Source organism: Telopea speciosissima, chromosome 7, assembly GCF_018873765.1.
Source record: "Telopea speciosissima isolate NSW1024214 ecotype Mountain lineage chromosome 7, Tspe_v1, whole genome shotgun sequence".
NCBI lineage: Eukaryota > Viridiplantae > Streptophyta > Magnoliopsida > Proteales > Proteaceae > Telopea > Telopea speciosissima.
Genome location: NC_057922.1, coordinates 25,658,444 through 25,684,881, shown reverse-complemented (window position 1 = coordinate 25,684,881; position 26,438 = coordinate 25,658,444). Strand labels below are relative to the sequence as shown.

The following is a 26,438-nucleotide window of genomic DNA, read 5'->3' as shown; positions in this document are numbered from 1 at the left end:
TTTGTTGCTATAATTAATCTTTTCTATGGCCATGAAGTGTGTAGCTATGCAACTTGAGGTGTGGTGAAGAAAACACAAAATACTAATTGCAGCTGTGATTTGGAAACCACATCCCTCAACCTGACATGGACCCCTCTCCTTTCTGCTGAGCAACCCAACCATTTCTTGAAGAGGGCCTTGCTTATGAGCTGGACATCCATGTTGGCAGAGATAGCCACGTGGATGAATTATATATATGGGAAGCGTGGCCCTTGTGTGCACAGGACTAATGAGAGAGCACGCATAAGCATCTTGAAGGGTGGGATCAGATTTTCACCTTTTATAGGGGTGGGGTAGTAATTTTACCCTCATTGCGTCTGGGCGTGGTGGTCACTCCTCCACAAAAATCTTTGGAAAAATTACATGATTAGTTATTTTTGGATTTTCATTTACAAAACTGTCCACCTTATGTTTGAGTTAACAAAAATAGACAAAAACAAGTTAAGGTTTATAAAAGTATTTTTCTGCCCAAGAACGTGGCCTACGTCAGCACTCCCACTTGTCTATCTCTCTCCTCCTCAGAACAAAAGAATTGATGTATCTTTTCATATAGGAAGAGAGATAGAATAATGAGTGTTGACGTAAGTCACACTCCCGGACAAAGTTATTTTTTCCTATTTATACGTACAATCAATAATTGTACCCAATGAAAGGGGTGGTATGAGAAAAACAGGGTCATTTTCATAGGGGTTGGGTTGGGAGAGAAATAGACTAGGCTGGGCAAAGTGGGTGGGTATCAGTATGCTGTTGCCGTTTTGGCTTGAAGTTGACACTTTCTGTTCTGATACATAGAATTCAATTTGGAGACTCGATCTTCACTTAGTCCATTAGGCATGCATGATTTAAGTTGAAAATTAGTTTTTGAAAGGGAGAAGGAAGAGGAATCCAAGCTGAATATTAGAGTTGGTATTAAAATGATCACAGATCTAAACTAGATAAAAGAAGCCCTAGAGGGCTTGAAGAAATTTCAAATAAGCCTTGTGAGGAGTAGCTTCTATAACATCAAAAGGGGTCTAACTCTTTCTCACAATTATAAAATCATTTCATGCTCTCCATATATATATATATATCATATAATAAATCCACATAAGTCGCATTCTCTCAATCCTATCTTGCTTCATATATCTTTAATTTTAAATACATAGATAACTTGTATCACTGTTCTACCGAATATTTTTTTGTGCACAGTTTTCCACCGACGAAAGCCTAAAAGTCATGAAGAGACAAATCACTTGTCTCTATTACCTCACAAATCTTACCCCATGAGCCAACGAATTGGACTATTATAATAGGGAAGCAGGTAGACACAGTACCACACACAGATGCACTTGGACAAAAAAAAAAGCAAAAGAAGCAGAGATGGACAAGGAAAAAGGCTTAATTTTAATACAAAGAAAGCTTTCCTAGCTTCCAACAATTCCCACAATCAATTAAACCATGGAGATTGCTGCTATTCAAATACAAGCAGTTGCAGTTTTTGTTGCCCTAATCTTGATCTACAGACAATGGAGAGTAAAGTCGAACACTCACAAAAGCAAGTGGAGGTTGGCCCCTGAACCATCCGGTGCCTTCCCAATTCTTGGTCACCTGCTTTTGCTTGGAGGACAAGAGACAGTTACTCGAACCCTTGGTGCCATAGCCGATAAATACGGGCCAGCCTTTATGCTTCGGCTTGGTGCAAATCTTACTTTAGTGGTAAGTAGTTGGGAGATGATGAAGGACTGCTTCACTATCAATGATCGAGTTTTGGCCACACGCCCTCTCACCGCAGTTGGGAAGCATATCGGCTACGATTACGCGAATATCGGGTTCGCCCCTTACGGACCATACTGGCGTGAGATTAGAAAGATAGCCACAATTGAACTCCTCTCCAAAACAAGGCTTGAGATGCTCAAACATGTTAGAATCAATGAAATAGATGTTTCAATTAAAGAGTTGTACTCTCTTTGGGTCAAGCATGCTAACAAGGGTACTCAATTTGTTAAAATAGAGATGAAGCAGTGGTTTGAGCATCTAAGCTTCAATGTCATCACCAAAATGATCGCCGGAAAACGATATTTTGGCAACGTCGATGCCGGATATGAAGATGAGGCCCGGAGATTCCGAAAAGCGATTGATGAGATAGCACATCTAAGTGGGGAATTTGTGATATCGGATGCACTCCCTTATCTCAAATGGTTAGACTTGGGGGGATATTTGAGATCCATGAAGTGTGTTGCTAAGGAAGTAGACTCTATAATTGGAAATTGGGTAGAAGAACATCGTAGCAACGCACTATCTTCTGTTAAGAGAAAAGGTGAAGAGCTAGACTTCATAGATGTGATGCTATCGATCATTCATATTAATGATAATGATTTGTTGAAGTCTAGTTACGATGGAGATACCATCATCAAGGCAACTGTATTGGTATGTTCCTTGTTCTTTATTATGATAATGTCTATTTTACCCTTTGTTTATCGCATGCCTGCAGTGTGCCTCTCCTCTCTCCCTTTCTCCTGGAAAAAGGCTGGGCACACCGCCAATGTTCCTTAAATTAGCACCCACTATGTCTCTCTCTCACTTTCCTCCAGAAATGACCCCATGCTCCTCATGTATGATACCTCATCTTGCGTCCTGGCCCATTGGTGCACCCGTTAGTTTATCGCACACGAGCCATGTGCCTATGCCTCTTTCCTTTTCTCTTTGATATTAAGAGCATTATTGGTAAATCCAAAATCTTGATTCTATTCACGTCAACAAAACTTGGAGATGAGCTTCTAGTTCAGTGGTAGGTCTCCACCTAGTGGGAGTGGTGTATGTCTAGTTGGTCGAGTGATCCACTCCGGATTTTTATCCTCTCAAGTGTGGTGCACTGTCTAGTGTATTACATTGGAGAATCCAACCGTTAAAACATGGGCAATGGCATCTTTTTATCTTCTCAAATGTTGGGTGTACGATATATTAGATTTCTAAGTGAGGTGTACTAGGCACGGCATTATACTTGAGAGGATAAAAATCCAACCACTCCTATCCCCCCGGGCCATCTTCTTGACTATGGCAGTAGTAGTTGTAGACTTGTAGCTAGGTACTTATCAATATATAAGTGGGTCTAGTGCCCCTTAGTGGCCCTAGTGGGTCTCTTGTCTGGCGGCTTTTGGGTCTCTCTCTGGCTCCAATGTAGTCTTTGCATTAAAAACAAAAAAACTTGAGCAAGTCAAATCTTTTCAGGGTGGTTTGAGTGTGTGGGGTATAGTTTTTTTCTTAATCTTTCAGATCTCTTTCTTGAGGGTCGTTTGAATTTGTCTCCATTGTTTCTATTTTTTTTATTTATTTATTTTTCTTTTCCCATGCATTGGTGGGACTTAAAAGGATAGTTATAAGCAATTGTTCACATAATTTAACAAAACTACTGGCTCAGAAATTATATAGATAGCGTTTGGTATGTATTTTTGAAATACAGTCTATGTTTATTCACATTCTCAGATGATATAAAATAATTATTTTTAGCGATTGAGAATGTATACCAAACACAGCCTACATCTCTGAGCCCGGCACTAATAGCATTTCTTTGTGTTATCTTCTTTACAATCCACATGCAGGCACTGATAGCAGCTGGCTCGGAAACATCATCAGTCACCCTGACGTGGGCCCTCTCCTTACTACTAAACAACCGCCACGTATTAAAAAAAGCCCAAGATGAGTTGGACAACCATGTTGGTAGAGAGAGACACGTGGACGAATCAGATATAAAAAATCTGGTATACTTACATGCAATCGTCAAGGAAACATTGCGGCTATACCCTGCTGCACCATTAGCAATACCACATCAAGCCATGGAAGACTGTAAAGTGGGTGGATATGATGTACCCAAAGGCACACAGTTACTGGTGAACATTTGGAAATTGCAGAGAGATTCTCGTGTTTGGCTAGACCCTCACGAATTCAAACCGGACAGATTTCTCACTACACATGCTAATGTTGATGTGAGGGGTCAGCAATTTGAGTTCATTCCTTTTGGCTCTGGAGTGCGATCTTGCCCAGGTATCACTTTCGCTATGCAGGTCTTACACTTGACACTGGCTCGTTTGCTTCATGGGTTCAATTTAGAGACCCCTTCATGTGAACCAATAGACATGAGTGAAGGCTTAGGGCTCACCCTGCCCAAGAAAACTCCTCTGGATGTCCTGCTCTCCCCACGTCTTCCATCTAAGCTTTATGAATAGACTTTGTCCACAGAAAGAATTGAAGTTGCTTGTAGTTTTTAACTTTTTATTATGATGGTGGGAGGGGTGCAATCTATCATGGTATGACTTTGATGATTTATATATACAATGCATGTTGCTAGTAAACATAATCCAACACAAGGATTTACGTGGTTTGGTAAGATAGTATATGTCGACAGTGAGATGAGATCTGTTTCACTATCAATGGAGAATAGGGTTATGGATTTTCTTCCTTAATTACACCTCTCTCAGATTTCATTTACACACACAAAAAAAAAAAAAAAAATTAAAAAAAAAAAAAAAAACACTTCGTTACAAATTTAGAGCAAAATTTTATACAGGAATTTTACAAAAATCCCCATATAACTCTAAAAATTAGTGGGTTGATTACGGACATTGAGGCATATGGCCTCTTAATGGCCCTTTGGGATCCATCAATACAAAAATCCAAGCAAGGAATACAAGACATCGTATCCCCAACATTTCAACTTGCAGCCAAACTCGCCCATGGTTGAGAGGGCTACACTCCCAGCCTTCGCCCATTCCCAGCAGTGGTTCTCTCTCTCTCCCTTTACCATTGGAAAGATACGCTTTAAATTGCCCATGAATCAACTTTTGAAGTCAGTAACTCAATCGATTTATGGCGACTGTCCAGTCTATCTTGATGGTCATTGGGACTCCATTCCATCCTCCACCTCTAATTTGATGCATCTTGATGGTCATAATTGGGACTCTGTTCCTTTCCCTACCTCTAATTTGATGCTGGTGTGGTTTGATCTTTCCTCCATTAACAAGCTAAACGAAAGTGAGGCAAGTTACAGATTTCCTTTATTTTTAATAATAATAATAATAAATTATTATTATGTTTATTATTATTATTATGAGCATATGATTAATTTGATGGTTAAACTAGTAATTTCATGTTAAAAATAAAATATCACCCTTTTTCTTCTCCTAATGGTCTCACCACCAAGGTTAGTAATTCAATTAAAGAGTTGTACTCTCTTTGGGCCAAGCACAAGAAAGGTACCCATTTTGTTAAAATGGAGATGAAGCAGTGGTTTGAGCATCTAAGCTTCAATGTCATCACCAAAATGATCGCCGGAAAACGATATTTCGGCAACGTCGGTTCTGGATATGAAGATGAGGCCCGGAGATTCCGAAAAGCGATTGATGAGATAGCACATCTGAGTGGGGAATTTGTGATATCGGATGCGCTCCCTTATCTCAAATGGTTAGACTTGGGGGGATATTTGAGATCCATGAAGTGTGTTGCAAAGGAAGTAGACTCTATATTGGGAAATTGGGTAAAAGAACATCGTAGCAAGGCACTATCTTTTGGTAAGAAGGAAGGAGATGAAGAGCATGACTTCATAGATGTGATGCTATCGATCATTCATGTTGATGATAATGATTTGTTGAAGTCCAGTTACGATGGAGATACCATCATCAAGGCAACTGTAATGGTATGTTCCTTCTTCTTTATTATGATGATGTCTATTTTACCACAATTTAACCTAGGAAATTTATCCTCTCAAGTGCGGTGTATTGTCCACTGCATCATACTTAAGATTTAAGAATACAACCGTCCACCCAACACTTGAAAGGATAAAAGATGGCCCATGTTTTTTTGTTTTTTTTTTTTTAATTTTTTATTGAAAAGCAAAATATTATAACTAGGAAGAAGAAAGTACACCATGGCTATGTTGAAGAGTACTACAATGTTCCATTACGGCCTTGGAGGGCAAAAACCTAACCTTGCTGTAGAAATTATCATTAGCATTGAGAACTTAATATTAATAAAAAATTTGGTTAAGTTAGCCAACGCAGATCTTCTACGGTGTTCTGCCCTGTGCTGCGTAGACATAGGGCCTCGTGCAATGACCACCTTATCCCCGCTCGGGCAGGGGAAAGGCAGTCAATGCACGCCGCCTTGTGTCTATGCAACATGGTAGGACGGGCCCGGTTTGCAACATGTTTCCACCCCTACTAGATCTCGAATAGTTTTGCTTCCATTTTATCTTTTGTTGTGAGATAACCTGTAGTTGTTAAAACACCATGTCCATCTAGTAAAATGCAAAAAGTCCAATCGGTTAATCTAGGTTGAGGATCATTAAAACAAGGAAGTTGAATTCTTGGTTAGAAGCATGTGCCATAAGATTGGGAGGGGGTGAGCATAGGGGATATAGATTTTGTGGGAACTAGGGGTGAGGGAGTAAGTTCAGCTTTGAGAGCCACTTAGTTACATACCGGAACACCAAGCGAGGATTAGCCTTAGTCAATCCTTTAACAACTTTTTCTAACATGTCAGACATAATAACAAATAATAAAAACTGAGAAAAACCAAATAAAAGATTGTTTATCCAAGGCTCTTGAGAGAAAGAAGGAAGCACACCGGTATACCATGGTGGGGCTGGAGAGAAGCTCTATTTTCATTCCGAGAGGGCCTATTACCCATATACGCTAGTCCAATCACTTGATAAGAAAATATGCTAAATGGATTCATCACAAGTACCACATAAAACACATGTAGGCTCGGTTGACATCCATTCCGAGAGAGTCGCTTTGACAGATAGTCCTTTAAAACATGCCAAAAGAATATTTTAAATTTCGGATGAATATTAAGTTTCCTGAAAAACCGCCACTGTTTTGAGTGGCTAGGGCTAGACTAAATAGGTGTAGTAATGAACTTTGCAACCTGCTGAGTAGTAAAACACCCATTTTTAGATAGGGAGCCACTCCATTGATCATCAAATTATGTAAGTGTGATCTTTAGAATTTCACCAATAAAAGCAGATGGCCAAAAATTAGTGAGCAATTCAATGGTCCACTCAGAATGAGAGATGATATCCCTAACCAGATGAATAGATTGAACAATTTTAGTCTCCGATGGGATTAAAAATCCCAGGATTGAAGGAATCCAAGGGTCAAACCAGAAGGAGGCTTTGTTCCCCTTACCAATTTTAACAAAAATTATCTGTTTCAGAATGGGAATGACTGAGACAATATTGTTCCAAGCCCAATTACCTTTTTTTTTATAATACATTGCCCATGTTTTTAAGGTTGAATTCTTAAGTGTGGTGCGTTGGGCAATGCACTGCACTTGAGATCGGCTGGGCACACCACCGGTGTTTCTTAAGTTGTGTCTGATGTGTCTATCTCTCTCTTTCCCTTGAAATGACACCATGCCCCTCATGTATGATACATCATCTTGTGCCCCCATTGGTGCATCCGAGCAATGTGCTTATTCCTCTCGCCTTTTCTCTTTGACATTAAGAGCATTATTGGAAAACAAAAAATTTTTATTCCATTCGCATCAGCAAAACTTGGTGACTTGAGCAAGTCAAATCTTTTCAAGGTGGTTTTAGTTTCTCATGTATAATTTTGTTTTTTTTAATCTTTCAGTTCCCTTTCTCAAGGGTTGCTTGAGTTTGTCTGCATTGTTTTTATTACTTTTTCATTTTTCTCTCACCATTCGTTGGACTTAAGAGTAGTTATATGCAATTGTTCACATAATTTAACAAAAAATACTGGCTCAGAAACTATGGCAGCGTTTAGTATGCATTCTTAGAATACATTCTAAGTCGATATCACATTCTCGAATAATAAAAATACTAATAGCATTTCGTTTCCTTCTCTTTTTCACAATCCACAGGCATTGATAACAGCTAGCTCGGATACAACATCAGTCACCTTGACATGGGCCCTCTCCTTACTACTAAACAACCGCCAAGTATTAAAAAAAGCCCAAGATGAGTTGGATAACCATGTTAGTAGAGAGAGACACGTGGACGAATCAGATATAAAAAATCTGGTATACTTGCATGCAATCGTCAAGGAAACATTGCGTCTATACCCTGCTGCACCATTAGCAATACCACATCAAGCCACGGAAGACTGTAAAGTGGGTGGATATGATGTACCCAAAGGCACACAGTTACTGGTGAACATTTGGAAATTGCAGAGAGATCCTCGTGTTTGGTTAGACCCTCACGAATTCAAACCGGAGAGATTTCTCACTACACATGCTAATGTTGATGTGAGGGGTCAGCAATTTGAGTTCATTCCTTTTGGCTCTGGAGTGCGATCTTGCCCAGGTATCACTTTCGCAATGCAGGTCTTACACTTGACACTGGCTCGTTTGCTTCATGGGTTCAATTTAGAGACCCCTTCATGTGAACCAATAGACATGAGTGAAGGCTTAGGGCTCACCCTGCCCAAGAAAACTCCTCTAGAAGTCCTGCTCTCCCCACGCCTTCCATCTAAGCTTTATGAATAGTTGCTTGTAGTTCTTATTATGATGATGGGCGTGGTGCAATCTATCGGTGTATGACTTTGATGGTTTATACATACAATATTGCATGTTACTAGTTAATAACTTTGCAGCCAAGCTTGCCCATGGTTGAGGGGCTGCTCACGTTTGTTGAGCTCCTTATCAAAAATTGTAAATGTCTTGTATAATTTTCAAGTACACATCATAATTGGAAAACGGGTTTTGATTAGGGGCGAGTCGCCCAAGTCGAGTCAAAATTGTGAAAAATCTGGTCAAGAGTCATGTAAACTAGGTCAGGGTAAAAAATGACGAGACTTGGTCATAAATCGTTCGAGTCAAATAAGACTCAGTACTTTTACCCGAGTCATATCAAACTCGACGAGTTTAGTCAATTTTTAAAAAACCAAAAAGCTGGTTCTAGGGGTGTCAATGGATCAGGCTGGGCCGGGCTAGGCCTCAACCCTAACCCAACCCTGGCAGGCTTAACCTAAATTCAAGCCCAGCCCGATCCTGGTAGGGTTTTCCCAAGCCAAGCCTGGCCCGGCCCTTATTGACCCTAAATAGTGAACAACCCATAACAGCCTGTGAGCCCACTTAACGTACATCTTATGTATACATATAGCCCAAGCCCACTTAACAACGCCCATTGTATATATCATATATATGAATGCATAGCCCCAACCCACTGAACAAAGCCCATTATACAGATAATATATTATGTATACAGGGTCGGACTGGCCCTACCCGGGCAAAGGCCTCAACCCAGGCCCGCCCGGCCCTTCTAGGACCAACAAAATACTAAACCCAGCCTCACCCTATCTAGAACACAGGCCCGGCCCAGCCCTGTCCAGGCTCAGGACTGGTTAGGGCCGGATCGGGATGGCCGGGTTTTTTTGCACCCCTAGCCGGTTCACCTAGAATTTGAGTTGAGTAAAATAGTAAATCCGTATTCTAAAACAGTAAGAAAACCTCAACTTTTCGACTCCCTTCTCTTGTGTAATGGTATAAACTCAAAATTTATTAATATGAAATTCATTATTTTATCTGATTCCCCCCCCCCCATATTTTTTCTGTATTTTTCTAATTTTTTACTAATTTATACATATTTATTGTATTATAAAAATTAAAAAACTTGATTCGCCTTGATCGGGTTTGACAAGACCGAGTCACCGGGTTTTTCTTAAAGACAAGTCAAGTCAGAAAACCTGATATATTTTTCAACTATGGTACACGTGAAATGACAGGATTCATCCTCATTTAAAAAATTGTGCATTAAACTAAAGGGCAAAAGTAAAATTACAAATTATGTATTTGAGACATTTTGCAACAAATATGAAGTAATGCTTAATCAATTATCTATCCAAACCTTTCTATTTATACATCTATATGAAATCTAGTCTTCATACAACTTAGAAGGAAGACGTGGCGTGAGAAGAACTTCAAGAGGGGTTGCTTTGGGTAAGGTGATGCTTGCACCTTCACTCATGTCCACCGATGTATTCAAAGGGTTCATCGCATCAAACCCATGAAGAACACGAGCAAGGGCCAAGGCAATACCAGGGCATGGCCGTCGACCGGCACTAAACGGTATATACTCGTGTTGCTGAGCCCTGAAGTCTAAGTCAGCATGGGTTGTGAGAAATCTCTCTGGTCGAAACTCATTAGGGTCTGACCACATGTTAGGGTCTCTGTGTAGCTTCCATATGTTCACTAGTAAACGTGTGCCTTTTGGAACATGATACCCACCCAATTGGCAATCTTCCATGGCTTGACGTGGCAATACTGGTCCAGGTGGGTATAAGCGTAATGTTTCCTTGACAATGGCTTGGAGGTACACAAGGTTCTTTATATCTGACTCGTCCACGTGTCTGTCTTTGCCAACATGGACATCCAACTCATCTTGGGCCTTTTTTAACTCATGGGGATGGTTTAATAGTAAGGAAAGCGCCCATGTTAAGGACAGGAATGTGGTTTCAGAGCCACCTACAATAAGTGTCTGCAAATAGAAAACCCAAACAAACAACAACAGATTGTCAAAAATTAGTAGGAAATTCATCATATGCCAAGTTTTAGTTCAATTGGAGTTCGTCAAGTGACAAAATAAAGCTTTATAATTCAATAATTGGAAATAAATTAAAAAAGAAGAAAATCTAGTAGGTGATGGGTCATTTGGGATAAGGGTAAAATCGTTAAAAAAAAACTTATTTTTTAATAAAACAATAGATCTGGACCGATACGAGCTGACCTAGATTGGTTTTGGATTGATATCGACGAAGATTGATACAAATTAGGGGTGTAAGTTTGGCCCTATCGGCTCGAACCTGCCATTTCCTCGGCTGAGATATTTGGCCCTGAGGGCAGGTCAAGGCTAGAATTTTCTGGCCTTGAATTAGGGTCGGGTTGGGCCAGGGTTAAGGCCTCAGGCTGAGCCTAGTCTAGTCTGGCCCGACCTTATTTTAAGTTATATTATAAAATATATATATGAATATAATATATATTATAAACTTTAAAGATCACCCACATACATTTTGTTATATAATATATTATATATGAAGATAATAAGTGATATAATATAGTGTTATTTTACGTAAATTTGATAATTTTCTCCCCGATCCAGTCCAACCCATGCATTTCCTTCTCCCTCCCCATGATCAAGGCCTATCAAGGTCAGCCCGCTCCGACCCCAAGGGTAGTCCAGGATTGGATTTTCAGACCCTGAGTCAGGTTCGGATCAAGCCTGCGCCGAGCTAATGGGAATCAGGGTTGGACTATGGTTATATAAAACCCGGCCCAACCCACCCTGTTGCAGCCCTAATACAGATATCTTAAACCCTGTCTCCAACAAGTCCAAACGAGTGGACAATGCCATTAAGACATGCTTATCTCCACAGTATAATGAGACAAACACTATAATGGTGAAGCCATACTTAAATAAGGGAGAGACACTCGAGACATACCAGTACAGTTGCCTTGATGACAGTATCACGATCATAACCATAAATTAACTTATCCTTATCAGGAAAGCTTGACAGCATCACATCAATAAAGTCTTGTTCATGATCACCTGATAGTTTCTTCTTGTGTTCTTCCAACCAATTCCCAATTAAACAATCCATTTCCTTAGCAACACATTTCATAGCTTTCAGGTGTCCTTGCAAATCCATCCATTCAAGATAAGGTAATGCATCTGATACAACAAAAATCACAGTTAACCTTGCAAGTTCTTCTAAACCTTTCTCGAATCTTCTAGCTTCATCATCATCATCATCATCTCCACCAACATCTACAGTACCAAAAAATCGTTTCCCAGAAATAAGTTTGGTAATGGTATTGAAAGTAAGGTGACGAAACCATTTATTCATCTCCACAATAACTGGACCTCCATCTTTGTTCTTGAGTACCCAATAAGAATACAACTCTTTGATGCATGTGTTTACTTCTTTGGTTCTTACATGTTTGAGCATATCAAGCCGGGTTTTGGAGAGAAGCTCAATAGAACTTATCTTCTTAAGCTCACGCCAGTAAGGCCCTTGAGGTGCAAATCCAAAGACAGCATAGTTATAGCCCAAGTATTTCCCTGCAGCTACTGCTGGTCTTGTAGCTAAGATCTTGTCATGAGTGGTGAAACATTCTTTGATCACCTCACGTCCACTGATAAGAAGGGCTTTATGAACGCCGAGACGAAGTGTCACAGCCTGGCCGTACTTGTCGGCGATATCACCGAGTGTTCGGGCCAGGGGAACTTGACCCATTAGTAGATGGAGATGACCTATAATGGGTAAGGCACCAGATGGTTCAGGGGCTTGGGGTTTATGAGTTATGGACCTTGTTCCTCTCCATAGATGGTAGAGGAAGATTAGGGCAAAAATGGCTAGAATTGGTTGGGATTGGAAAAGAAGATCCTCCATTGGCCTGTGAATGGTGGAATATAGAAGTAGAAGGGTCTGTTTGGTATTTATAAGAGTTTTGTTGCAGTGCTAGGCTGCTAGCTGCTTCATGGCTTCTATTCATTGAAAGCTTGACTTTGCACCAAAAGATTATTTTCTTCTCCGGCGGGCTAATACTATTCGTTATTTTCAAAGTAGGACAATGAGGGAATTGAGGTTTCTGCTTAGTTTCCAACCATTAATGCTCGAAGACTTATATTTCTTGGGGGTCATTTTGCCTTTGTCTGGAGTGGACTTGACTGAATTTAGGAAAATTAACAACGGAGTAATGAACACGGTTTTATTATTGATCATACAAAAAGAAAATCTTGTAGAAGAGACAAAAACACTTTTATTTGTGGTCACAGAAAACGGATCCGACTCCTCTACTTCCATCTTATTTTCGTAAGACCTAAGCATGCCACGTGTACAAGAGGCCATCCAATGGCCTAAAATTAAAATATTCAAAATTTTTTTTAAATTTCGTTCAAACCCAATCGGCTCAATAATTACTCAAACCAATCATTCTAAACAACCCAACCCAACCGGCTCAATAATTACTCAAACCAAACCCCAACCCCAAAACCCATCTTCTCTCAAATCCCTAACCTATACGACACCCAAACCCATCTGTTTCTTATCTTCTTCATCTTCCTTCCAAAAACGATTTGCAGCCGCTACTCTCTTCTTCTCTGTTTTTCGAAAATTTCAGAGAAACATTGAAAGATCCTCTTGCTACATCTGCTAGAAACGATCCATCTGTTTCTTATCTTCTTCTTTTTCCTCCCAAAAACGATTGGCAGCCGCTACTCTCTTCTGATTTTGTTTTCGAAAATTTCAGAGAAGCATTTACGGAAGTAGAAGAATTTCTGGATGGCTTCTTGTACACGTGGCATGCTTAGGTTTTACGGAAGTAAGATGAAAATACCATTTACGGAAGTTGAGGAGTCGGATCCCAGAAATTCTTAGTGAATTTGTAATGCTTTTGTCAGTTTTGACAAAATAACATATAAATATTTGAGGTACAACTATCAATTCTAGACTCTTACCCGTTAAAGATTCATTGTTCCAAAATGGTAATCTAATTTTACCTATTTTTTGGACTAGTTTCTTTACATGCATTCGTCCATAGTGTGAGAATTGTTGTTTATTTATCATCTAATTTGGGCATAGAGGTGAAATGTCACTTACATGAGATGGCTTAGTTAACCCTTGTTCGCTATTCACTACACCCAGGTCAAAGTATAGTGTATTGCTTGTGGAGAAAGTGCTAGCTAACCTTTGCTCACTATTCACTACAACCGTTCAAAATGTAAGGGTGTCAATCGGTGTGGTTCTGGTTATTTGGTTCGGTTGCCGTGCGGTTTACATTCTGATAAAGTGAAATCAAAATCGAACTGGATAGAAATTAGTCAAAATCATAACCGTTTTGCATATGGTCTGGTTTTACTGATTTCTATTTGGTTTTTGTTATTCGATTCACAACCAGTTTACTTGTGGTTTGTGTAGTGTAGATTTTGGGAACAGTAATGAAGAGAACCTCAATTTTCAAAACTTTTATATTCCCGTGTTTCCCCATTCTCTCCTGGTCTTCCTCACTCATCATATTTCACATGCCTATGTGATTAAATAAAACAAACCACATCTTCATCCCTCATTCTTTTCCTTTCCTATTCTATGTTTTTCTATTTTTTCTTCTCCACTCTCACATGATAACAAACTATTTCTTCTATTAGCAAGTAGGGTTTTGTTAATCCATTTTAACATCATCCATCATTCTCAATTTCTTCAAGTTTTCTTCAAGTTTCAAGTATGATGCAATAAATTTTATTTTTTTATTTTTTTCAAAAAAGAGAAATTTTATTGAATATATAAAAGGGGGCAAACAAGCCTATGACAGAATATTGGCAAAGAAAGCCAAAGCTTAAAAAGGGGGGACTCAGTCCTAAACCATATGAAGCCCTCGCTTACCCAAGAGAAATACTAAAACAAGGCTACAGGGGATCTGTGAGGCGCACTGAGGGGGTCCTTGTCTTATTTGATAGTCGGGGGATCTCAGCATATACACCAGGCCGATCAAAAGGCACACGAGCCAAAAGAGCCTCTTCTTCTGGTGAAAAGGGAGATGCGGGCTCCTTTACAACCAGAGGTTTTTCTCCCGCCGTGTCCACCCCTTTAACACCAGGCTTAGCCTTCTTTTGACGTTGAGTTCTACCAATAACTGGAGTTGCCATACGGCAACCCACACAGCCACCTCGAGGGGCATTCCTACGGCCATCACGATTTTTTTGACCCAACACCTGAGTCCACCCACCTTGCATCTCCTCTTGATCAAATTGATCGTAATCCGACCCACCCACATCTGACCCAGATGCACAAGCAGAACCCACACCCATATTTAGGCCCGAATCCACTCCATCCGACCCACCTACATGAGAAGATCCCTCCCTATTTGAATATAAAGACTCCTTTCCCAACTCAATCTCCACCTCATCATTACTTTTAAATCCAATATTCCTTGTTCCATTAAATTCTCTATATTGATTACCATCATCCTCATCTACAGCCGTATGAGAATCCACAATGGGATCAAGATGATTAACATCTTCGATAGACAAATCTTTACCTACCAAAGCAGCACCAATATCTTCAATATTAGACTCCAACGAATCCTCCTCCAAGTCCGCCAACAACGCAAAAGCGTTATCAACAATTACCGTCTTCCCTCTATAATCATTGGATTTATCAATCCCTAATAAATCTCCACCCAATAAGGTAACAGTAGCATGTTGAGCCCCATTTCCCTCACATATCTTATTTGCTTCATCCAAAAATGGAAGGTCAGGCGCAGAATATTCCTTGTGGCAGTAGTTACCTTCTACGTCACGATTCACAAGAGGCGTGTTAGCATGAGATACCTCCCGACGACGCCGGCTCTGGCCATCATCCCTCTCACCGGGAGGAATACTGCTACGGTCATCTCCATTGTCTCTACCGTTAAAAATGCGTTTAGCGCGGCATTTCTCTGAGGAATGGCCAACCTTTCTGCAGATGCCACACCAACCAAGTTCATCTTCAAACACAAATTTCTGCTAGAACCAAAATGGTTCGTGCGAAGTCGGGTGCAGATGTTCCACTTGAATTTCTCTTATTCTGTCTCCCTCCTCCGCAATCTCTACTAGGACTCGATCAATCGCCACCTGCCTACCAGCAGCCTTTGCCATAGACAGAAGGTTTTTCTCATTCCAATATTCTAAAGGAAGGTCAGGGAATCTAACCCAGACCGGCTTAGTCGATGCCACCTTGTCGTTAAGATTGAGTCGTGGTCTCCATCTCTGAAAGGAGATCCTCTGTGAACCCACCTTCATCGACCCCCTCCTCCAAAACGCAGTCATGACGTTTTCCTTCTCAAAACGTGCTAGGAAGAATCCCCTTCCCAACGAAGAAACGAAACACCTGCCTTCCATATTGCCAAAGGAATTCACCGACTGTCTAATCACATCCAGGGTTACAAATCTGAAGTTTGTCCTCCCGATCAGCGCAAAGTTGTACACCTGAAGCTCCAACTCATAGGCCTCCTGAGGAATAATGACTTTGGTACAGTTGCCGGCTTTGATTGGCTCCGGCGAATCCATCAACCTCGGAAGGGTTTCCCCCACCACCTTAGCGAATGATCTCTTACTATTATTATTGACCAGCCCTCTCTCCCCTCCAGCATGGGAGTTTTCCACCTCCTTATGAACAACGACCTCTTCTCTTGGTTTCTGCTTAAAGAAATCCAGAATTCGAAGTTGCTTCCCCGTCCCCGGAGGGGCAACCCCCCCCCCCCCCCCCGGGGTCCACCAGTTCCACATCTTCCATCGATCAAAAATTCATTTCATGGCACTCTCTCTCGACTTCAAACTAAGTTTTTCGATGGACCTTGCTAGGATCATTAGTTATTTAATTTTCATTAAAATTAAGAATTGCAATAGTTATTGTTTATTCAATTAATTATTATATTATTAATTAATCCAATTGATGCATGGACTAGTATTCGAATAAGAGGTATCGGATTTTATTCGATTTTTCTGACTCCTATTCAATTTAGAATAATGGTTTCGCGGTGTAAATCAAAACTAAACCGAAAAGAGAACCTATAAAATCAAAACAGATCAATTTTTTTGCGAATCTCTCTTGAAAAATATAACATCCTAAGATCCATGTAAAAAGGATTTAACTATGATTTTTATTTGGTTTTAGTATTGGTTGCCGACCTATCGAACCAATCCTCTTCCTTTATTCGGATTTGAGACCAGCAACAAAGTCTTGAAGAGTTAAGAGTGGAAAGATGAAATTTGTAAGGTTGACCAGTGAAAGGAAAATACAACTTCGTTATGATATATTGAAATGAGAAAGGTTTAGAAGGGTTTGGATTTTGAAGGTAGGGTTTGTAATGGTCCTAGTGGTGCTTCTGCGTTGCGTCATGGTTTGGAATATTAACTTTTTTTCCAACGATCTTCCACACTAAAAAATGATCCACACAGTAGTGGCTGTAGTGCTACCAAAATTCATAATTTCTACGCGTTTGATAAAGACTTAAGATCAATTGCTGTTGTAAGCATTCCATTGTTTTTTAGTGCTCGACTCTGATTCTACTTTGTTCAACTTTGACCCACACCCGTCATCCGTGGACCGGTGACCGGTGACTTGTGACTGTGACTGGTGGACTTGGTCCGTATGGTAGAAAACCTGAGTTCAACACTTTGTTCAAGGGGTAACAAGTTAATAACGCCGTTAGTCAGTTGTAAAATACCGGTAGTACGAGTTCACACTTCACAGGGGTAAAAAAGATTTTTTTTTTTTTTTTTTTTCCCTTCAGCCCTGGTGAAGAGATTCTTGGAACTGTACTTCAATTGAAGCATATCTCTCTGGCTTGCCTTATTTGTATTAAGGGGCGCTTTTCTTTGTGCCGCAGCAGCGCAGGCTGTGCCCAGGCACATGGGGGTGGTTGCAATGACCACCCTGCCCCCCTGAGTGGCAGGCCCATGTGCCTGGGCACAGTCGGCACTGCGGCACAAAGAACATTCTCCCTAATAATAATCACCTTTTCATATGGTCGTTTGCTAGGATGATGATGGTTTTTGTGAAATTTTGATCACGAAAGAGGTCAATTGGGCTCCGATTGGTTGTACTTTGTCGGAGTGATTTCATTGATCTTCAATTTTTTTTTTTTTTTTTGTACACAAAGATGGGGAACACAAATCTACAATCCAAGTCGGAATTAGGCTATACTATCGTACATACTCCTGGACAGAATTCTTTTTCTCATAAAAAAGAAAAAAACACTCAATAGCTTTATTCATTGGAGTACTAACTTAATTCGACTACAGCCAATCAATGGGTCTAGTCGATAGTTAATTGGGTTGATGGGTGGATCGCCGGGTCAACCATTTCAGTTGGGTCAGATGAATTTGGCCTCAAAAATGCATTATAACTATTTAAAATTAAAATATGGGAAAATGTTCTCTGTTTGGGGGGGGGGGCGCAGGCCACACCTGAACACAGTGTGGGACGAAATGACTGCCCCAGCCACCATAAAAGGCGAAATGCCTCTCTCAAATGCCAGTGTGTGCTCTCATTGGCTGCCATGCACATGTGGCCCCTACACTCCCCCTAAATGTTTATAATCCTTTTAAATCAAATGTGCCACTTTACGGCCCAAAACCCGTTGCAATTAATAAGCCCGGTACATTTTATAAAAAGAGGCCCATAACACTTTTGCATTTAACAATTTATAAAATAAAATCTTAACCCTGCAACTAACTAAGTTATGAGGATTTCAAGGTTTTCATAAGCAACTCTATCGCTGCTGGAGAAGAAGAATGCATTTTGGGATGTCGAGTGTACTACATATCTCTGAAGACAGGAGGTTTCATCCTAAAGAAGGTTCTATCATATCCCGTCCCAATTAGCGAGGGATTGAGGCTTCAAAGGCTGGACTGGGACGAGAGAGAAGGGGGTCTATACTTTCCTTTAAATATAGTGTGGTACTGAGATTTCAATTTTCTAAGTAATTGATTAATTTTGATATATATTATTTATTCAAAAAGATAGAAAAAGGAAGGTTGCTAAGTTGTGTGTCGTTTGTGTGTAGACACAAGAAGGGAGAAATGATCAACCGCCCCATGAAACAAAAAATCCCACCACTATTAGTTGCCCCATGCACGCTAACCTACTAAGGTTAGACGGTAACTGAGAAATCCAACCATTCTTAATTCTTATAGACTTGGAGGCAGGCATGGGTGACTTCCAGAGTTGTTTTCTTTTGTAGTTACATAAGTGCCTAAAATGGTTCTATATTGTAGAACATGGAAAGGTGGAAATATTTGCTTTTAATTCATGTGACTCCAACTAAGTACAAGGTCATCCAATGCATCTAATTGGAAGGCAACCATATATTCTTAAGGGAAACTTTTGTTGTCACCAAGTTTGGTTACAATAATATTGTTGTCTTACTTTTTTTGCTTTTTTTGCGGCTTGTCTAATTTTCAAAAGTTATTTTATTCTTTAGTATAAGAAGGGTTTTCAAAATAAGTTGAAAGTGATTTATTATTATGTCATTTTAACAAAAGAACAAAACTATTGGTAGAGAAAGAGAAACAGAAGAAGTTTGTTTTTCTTGGTAAGAAAGTTTGATTAATCAATGGCCGAATTCCACTTCGTAGCTGATAGAGACTACCACTTTATCACCTAAGAGTCCTTCACGTGCTAATGAATAGTTTGCTTTCTACCCGAAAACAAGAAGGAGCAACTTTATGTTGGTTTATTGGACTTAATTAATATGGTTTGGCTTTATTGGGCCCATAAGGTGTTTTATTTCACTCCAGGTTAAGTGAGGGTATAACTGACCTTACACAATGTGGGAGTGTGATTAGGGTCAGGGAAAATATTATATATTCAACCCTAAGGTCCCCACAGTCGTCACTTGTTGTTTTTTGAATTCCTACTCACGGGAGAAAAGGTGAAAAGGCTGTGGAAGGCTAAAGGGAAGGAGAAAAGCTTGGGGATCGACTACAACCGTCGTTAAAAGGTAAGTTCTATTATTAGATTATCTGTTTATGGTGTTCCAAATCTATGTGGGAATATACATGATTGATTGGGGTTTCTAAATCCCTACAAGTTAAGGCTAAAGGGAAGGAGAAAAGCTTGGGGATCGACTACAGCCGCCGTTAAAAGGTAAGTTCTATTATTAGATTCTCTGTTTATGGTGCTCCAAATCTATGTGGGAATATACATGATTGATTGGGGTTTCTAAATCCCTACAAGTGGCATCAAAGCCAACCCATATGGATCTGGAATCCATGGTTTTACTTGAAACGAATTTTTTAAGGTTTTTTGGGTTTTGGAACGACCTTATACAGTTGCTGCCGGTGGTGTACGGACACCGAAATTTGAAAAATTTTATATGAAATTGAAGAGGAGGTCGAAGCGGTCACGGCCATGTAAGCCGTTTGGCCAGAATCATCTCCACGCGTCGACACGAGCCATCGAAAAAACGCGTGAATCTCACGCGCCTGGTTTTCGTTCAAAAAAAAAATAAAAATTCTCAGATGAGACGGTAGCGGACGATTCATCGTCGGGTCGACTCGGTAGGGTTTCCCAGTCAACCCGATTAGCAAGGCGGGTCGGACCCATCCAGATCCGAACTCGGTTGGGCCAAGCCCGACCCAAGTGGGCCAGACCAGGCCAGATCCAGATGGGTCAGACCAAGCCTGACCCAAGTGGGCCAGATCCGATCCAAGTGGAGCAAACCCAGATCCAACCCGAATGGGGTAAGCCCGACCCGAGGAAACCGGGTTGACCCGAACCCGGTTCCATACCCCGTTTGGTCGGGTCAGTTGACCCAAATTTCAAACCTGAAAGCCCGGCCCGGGTTGGTTGGACCAATCGGTTCGAACCTGGCCAGACTGGTCCGGTTCAACCCAACCCAGACCGGTTCAGATCGTTGGGTTAACTGGGTTTGACTGACCGTGTGGGAGGGCTTTTGACATTGGGGTTTTTTCCGCTGCATCTGTTTTTTCGAGGGCTACGCACTGGTATGCCCCACTTACTTCAACTGTGACCTCTGGGACCCACAATGAGCTTTTAATGTGTTATGCAATTCTTGAAAGCATGTGTTCCTGCATCTTTGATTCCCTGTTGATCATAAATGAACATATGCAATATTATGTCATGATGCAATGCAAAACAACTATAAATTTTTATAGAATTTATGTGTGTCATAAGATTTATATACATTGAATTGTTTCTAATTTATAAATAAATATCCCATGGCTGCATCATGAGTTGTTGGGTACTCTAATAAGGTCAGGTGGAATCCACCAAAGTGGTAAAATCTGATTTTATCAGAATGCTCAATAACTTAAGGTTTTTCTTATAGCAACAAAGAATGGTGATGCTCACCCAAAGGTAGCATCATCCAAGACCAAAATAATAGACACACACATATAGGGAGAGACTGGCCTAGGAATAATTGTTTACCCAAAGGTGACAGTTCTTCCATAGGTTGGTGCTGTCCCGTGGTAATGCAAAGTATTGAGTGGACCAGTACATTTCAAAACCCAAAGGTTAGGGATGTAGATTCAATTGACACTCTCGGTTGTGTGCTGGTATATTGGGTTGTATAACCAACAAAATATGAAGAGGACCAATGCATTTCAAAAACCCAAAGGTTAGAAATGCAGTTCCGGTTGATACTCTTTCGGTTTTATAAGCTAGTTCGTTAGAAACTAGCATGAACCATAATGTATAGGTATTAACGGTACCCAGTATTTAATTTAGTGAAAGGTCTTGATTGTGCATGGGGAAAACCTTACACATAAGAATTAGTGAAGGTGGTTGAAAATATACTGCACGTGCTTGCAAGAAAGTACTTTACTAGAGATAATTACCTGTGGTTTTTCATTCATGGGAACTATAGGGGAATGAAATGATGACCACCGTAGTGGCACATCAATCTCATCGACAGTTCGGCCATGGCAGCAAAGTAGGTAGTACATGCTTATGAGAGTTACTACCCAAGTTTAAAGTGATTATGCATGCACATGCAAGTATAGGAAGGATTTGCACCCTAGGGCTCCTTATGCCGAAAAGTGATAGGACCACTATAGTCACTTCTGGTTTTATGGTAAGTATGGCTTAATAAATGCATATCTTATGCTCAGAGAGGGAAAGATATGTTCGGGATATGTTGCTCGTATACTGTGTTGTATTCTCCACCAACTTGTCTTTTATGGCGTGTTTGTAACACATCCTAGTTAGGCTCCATGGTCAATAGTGCGCATTTATTTATTTAATAGTAACTAGAGTTGTGTACGCTATCCAGACTAATTAAGGGATAGGGAATGAATGTGGATCACTGCATCTAAGGATGTATAGGTCAGAAATATACGCCAGACAAAAACCCTTAAATGTTACACCAACTTGTTTTGTTATAACCGACACAGTCTTAACACCGGATAATTATTGAAGTTATGGGTATTGATTTGATATTCTGTTTGACAGGATGCCACCCACCAAGGATAAGTCGGTTGTAAACTATAACTTCAAGATGCAAAATAGTGATACCAGTGCCTTAGATTCTTCCCAGCGCACTAGAGACCGGACTCGAATAGGGAGTAAAAAGATGCGTTTGACTGCACGAACATATAGGGTTGTCATAAGGGCACGTGCAGAGGTTTTCAAAGGATCCAAGATGAAGAGACCGTTGGTGGTGAGGGATTGGCCATATGGGTGCGGATCAGTTGAGAAAATCCTCTCTGTTGTAGTGGATAAGTCGGACTCACCTTACTATACTCCGAGGTCCCCACCAAGAGATGAGGCAGAATCTGAGGAAGTGGAAAGACCGAAGTCACCATTCTACACTCCCAGAGTCCCAGGTCTCGCAACCATTCGCCACAGCACGCGAAAGATGAGATTTGGTTTCATGATCAAGGGGTGAATGAGAAGTAAACGTCTTAGTAAGAAATGAGGATATAAGAATGTGGAAATCATATAGGAGCCATTGAGAACTTTTAGACAATTCCATTCATGTTTATTTTATTGTTTTGTTTTGCTGAAACATGTAATTTATTTGAATTTAGAAGAATTTTGTTTTACTTGGATAAGGATTTACGCTATTTTAATAGAGTTGGTTCTTTTATTTGGTTTTGATTATGTGATTGATGGTTGCATAAGTCGTTTTTCTCTCCCATAGTGTAATCAATCACCGTGAATGGATGTTAGGATGGGCCTATAGAAGAAGGCATTATTGTTACTTAGTCCTTGAAATGTTAGAAAAGTGTGTTGACTACATCAAGGGGAAGATGATAACTTTCGAAGAAAATTAGTCCCACTGTGCTTGGAAGTGTTACGAAAGTAGTGGTGATGCTAGTCAACACTTGAGAAGGAAGTAAATTAGAAAACCCTGAGCCTCTGTTTTGGTTGAGATTTTGGGGCCTGATATTTTGAGCTACAGTGTTTCAAACAAGTCAATTAAGATACCCCATCTGATACAACCAAGGATTATCCATCTGATACAACCAAGGATTACCTAAGAACCTATCCTCGCAAATTTTATATTTTACAATCCAAGGCGGGTGATAGCTTGGAGGATATTTAACACCCCGGCTCAGAAAGTAGAGTTAATAAGATCACTTGTGCAAAGCTTCGTGAGGATGAAGGTAAAGTGTCTGCGATTGTGAGATGGTTGGAAGGATTAGGATGAAATGGTGTTTGAAAATTCATTTGAAAATTCATTGAGCTTCCCCAGTGGTGCAAGGTTGTTGCATCAAAGATGTTTGATATAAAACCGATATTGACCTTCAGGGGAATGTTGAACACCGCAGAAAGCAGAACAGCACAATACCAAAGATTTCTACTGAATAGGAAAGGGTGTGATTACTTAGTAGCCGTTCATCTAGTGTCCTCGCAGGAATCTTTTAGAATCATTACAGTAGCACCCTTATCGTGGAGTCACGTATGAAGAAAGGCTTGAGAGTCAATATCGTGGATCTCCTCGAGGATGTGACCTTCAACTGGTAAGCCACAACCAATCTAGTAAGTTGAACCATAAATAATCAGGCAGAGCGTGTCCACATGTGTCAGTATGAATGTCTTGAGAAGGAAAGGAAATGATCATCGAGTTTTAAGTTATCGGTGTCACTATAAGGTCTAAACCAGGCTGTAGGACAGTGTTTTGAGGTTCTGTTAAGCGTGAGCAATTAGTAATTGCATCCACCAGAAAACTACTAGGGGTAGGTTCACTTTCTGTGTGCCCTATGTAGATGATATACTGCTAGCCGACAGTGATCTTGACCTTTTTTGGGAAACTGATCATAAATTTAAAGACATAGAAAGGTATACCTATGTATTTGGTTTCGTGGTAAGTCATGGCAAGTCATGGTGGAAAGGAAGATTGTCTTAGGTTGCCACAGAAGGTTTGTGTTAGCAGGATCTTGTTAAAGTTCGACTTACCCAATGATGTGGGAGGATGCACTTATCCACAAATAGGACAATTTGAACTTGGAGTGGTGTTCGAAGGAGACTCTTGAGAGTGATTCCATGTAGGACGAGCCTCATGTTTCAGCTGTGGTCAGGTTGATGTATGCACAAGTGTGCACTCATCCCGATATTACATTCGTAGTTAGCATTTTTGGGAGCTTTTCAGTCTGATATAGGACTGGGTCTTTGAACCGCAGCTGAGAAGGTGGTGCGGTACTTACTGAGTGCCAAAGAGTTCAGGCTAGTCCAAGGAAAGGATGATTGACTTAGTATAGCCGGATGATCAGATTCAGACTCCAGTGGTTGAACTGATGACATGGAATTGATCTCTGGTGGTGTCGACTTGGTGGTTGAAAAAGTTCTAGAAGAAAATGGAAAGGTGTCAAGCAGACCGTTATTAGACTGTTGCTGCTCTATCCACTATGTAAGAATCGTGATGGTGATTTTGAGACGATCGAGAGGGTTGTTTGGTTAGGCTTTTCTCTGTAGAACTATAGGTTGCTGGCTCTGTCGCTAAACCCTTGTGGTTGTGGTAAGACAAGAGTTCTGCAATTGTTTATCCAAAGGAACATCGAAAGGCAAACAGCTCAAGGCGAGTAGGGACAAAGTATTTTCCTATCCGAGAAGAGGTGACTAGGAGAGAGGTCGATGGTGTTTACGTCCCTACTGGGCAATTGGTGACTGAATCTTTTCTTTGGTTTCACTTAGTAGAGTTTTAATCTGAGGTCATGCTTCCAGAAGACCGACTAGTACCGTATGAGCAGAAGTCCCTAGATTCATGAAGATAGACTCATGAAGGTATAGAACAGCATAGTACTTGGCATGTTTGTTTGGGTGATGGCAGCGTGATTCCCGAGGTTTAGTGGGAGTCTGGGTTGTTTTGACAATCATGATTGTTACATTCATGATATGTCGGTTAAGTGGGAGGATTTTGCTTTTCCTCTTTGGTTATTATTTGAGCTCTTTTATTTAACCAGTGATTTTTGTATTCTTTTGCCATCTTAATACATCTACTGGTTATGGTTGATTACTTATTCTTATATGACATATCTTACAAAATGGCGGTTAGCCATTGGCGGTATTTAGCCAAAGTTTTCAAAATGGCAATTAGCCATAGGCGGTATTTAGCCAAAGCTTTAAGATTGGTGGATAAGCCATGGGCGGTAAGTCAAAGTATGGTGTTGACTCAAGGTTCATGGCGGTTTAGCCCAAGTATGAGTTAATATCAAAGTGTACTACCTGTGAGGATGTTCAAGGTAGAGGACCTACGAGGAAACGAGCATTTACTTGTTGATCACTTATTATGCTCTTGATTTTCTTGTTGTTACATATACCCAAAGTGGTTCGAGTTGATGGATCATTTGTGGCCGTGATGATAGGAGGTTTTATGCCGTATGTTGAGGCATATCTTCTGTTATTGTTTGACACAAGTGGGCATTAATAGGACCAAAGTAATTTTGAGTGAAAGTGGGATTTTGGCCAATTTCAATAAAGACACCTGTATTAATTTTGCCCAAGTGGGAGATTGTTGGGTTATTGGGCTTAATTAATATGGTTTGGCTTTATTGGGCCCAAAAGGTGTTTTATTTTACTCCAGGTTAAGTGAGGGTATAACTGACCTTACACATTGTGGGAGTGTGATTAGGGTAAGGGAGAATATTATATATTCAACCCTAAGGTCCCCACAGCCGTCACTTGTTGTTTTTTGAATTCCTACTCACGGGAGAAAAGGTGAAAAGGCTGTGAAAGGCTAAAGGGAAGGAGAAAAGCTTGGGGATTGACTACAGCCGCCGTTAAAAGGTAAATTCTATTATTAGATTCTCTGTTTATGGTGTTCCAAATCTATGTGGGAATATACATGATTGATTGGGGTTTCTAAATCCCTACACTTTAAAAATATTCTCCTGAAAAATCTTTCCATGGGATGTATACCTTAAAGGAGTTTTCTCTAGGCCAGCAATGTAAGTTTGGCCCTGTGGAGGGATTCTTCCTCCGACCTATCTTCTACTTCTTCTTTTGCTATTTTTTTTTTTTTTTTGGGTACATACTTTCCATCAACTGGGATACCATCACCAACTCCATGTTCTTCCCTCCATCTCCTCGGTCCCTGCTTCTATTCTATCCAAACCTAATCGAAACCCCAATCTGAACCCTATTCTAATCAAAACCTTGTGGGGAAGGCGCGACACTATCCTTAAGTAGTACGCCCCTACGCGGGTCCTACCGCGCTTCCGCAACGCGGCACAGTGCTGCCAGATTAAATCACGTCGAAATACGCAGTTCGTGCGTTTCGAACCCGCGACCAACCTGGCTCTGATACCATATTTCAGAGTTTCTATTATTTTTCAACTTGATTACAAAGGAGCAGACGAACTGCTTAAATAGAAAATTACAAACCTCACAAACCTAACTATGGTTACATCGGAGATACAAAGTCTTCATCTTACCTAACCAGAGTAAGATACAAAGTCTTCT

At 40.5% G+C, this 26,438-nt stretch overlaps 2 protein-coding genes across 3 annotated transcripts; one reads left to right on the top strand and one right to left on the bottom strand.

Moving 5' to 3' along the window:
- Positions 1-1,456: 1,456 nt before the first annotated feature.
- LOC122669805 (cytochrome P450 CYP82D47-like) lies at positions 1,457-8,583 on the top strand. 2 transcript variants are annotated; one of them, XM_043866658.1, is made up of 2 exons: positions 1,457-2,445; positions 7,897-8,583. In XM_043866658.1, exons 1-2 carry the CDS (start codon positions 1,477-1,479, stop codon positions 8,518-8,520), a joined length of 1,593 nt encoding a protein of 530 aa, XP_043722593.1. In that variant the 5' UTR covers positions 1,457-1,476; the 3' UTR covers positions 8,521-8,583. The 2 variants fall into 2 exon arrangements, with proteins under 2 accessions (XP_043722593.1, XP_043722592.1); XM_043866657.1 differs by lacking the exon at positions 7,897-8,583 and adding an exon at positions 3,618-4,241.
- A 1,302-nt stretch (positions 8,584-9,885) lies between these two features.
- On the bottom strand, positions 9,886-12,419 carry LOC122669424 (xanthotoxin 5-hydroxylase CYP82C4-like). The gene is made up of 2 exons (XM_043866179.1): positions 11,472-12,419; positions 9,886-10,510 (listed from the first exon to the last, which is right to left on the bottom strand). The coding sequence occupies exons 1-2, from the start codon at positions 12,264-12,266 to the stop codon at positions 9,908-9,910; spliced, it is 1,398 nt and encodes a 465-aa protein (XP_043722114.1). The 5' UTR covers positions 12,267-12,419; the 3' UTR covers positions 9,886-9,907.
- Between the last annotated feature and the right edge of the window lie 14,019 nt (positions 12,420-26,438).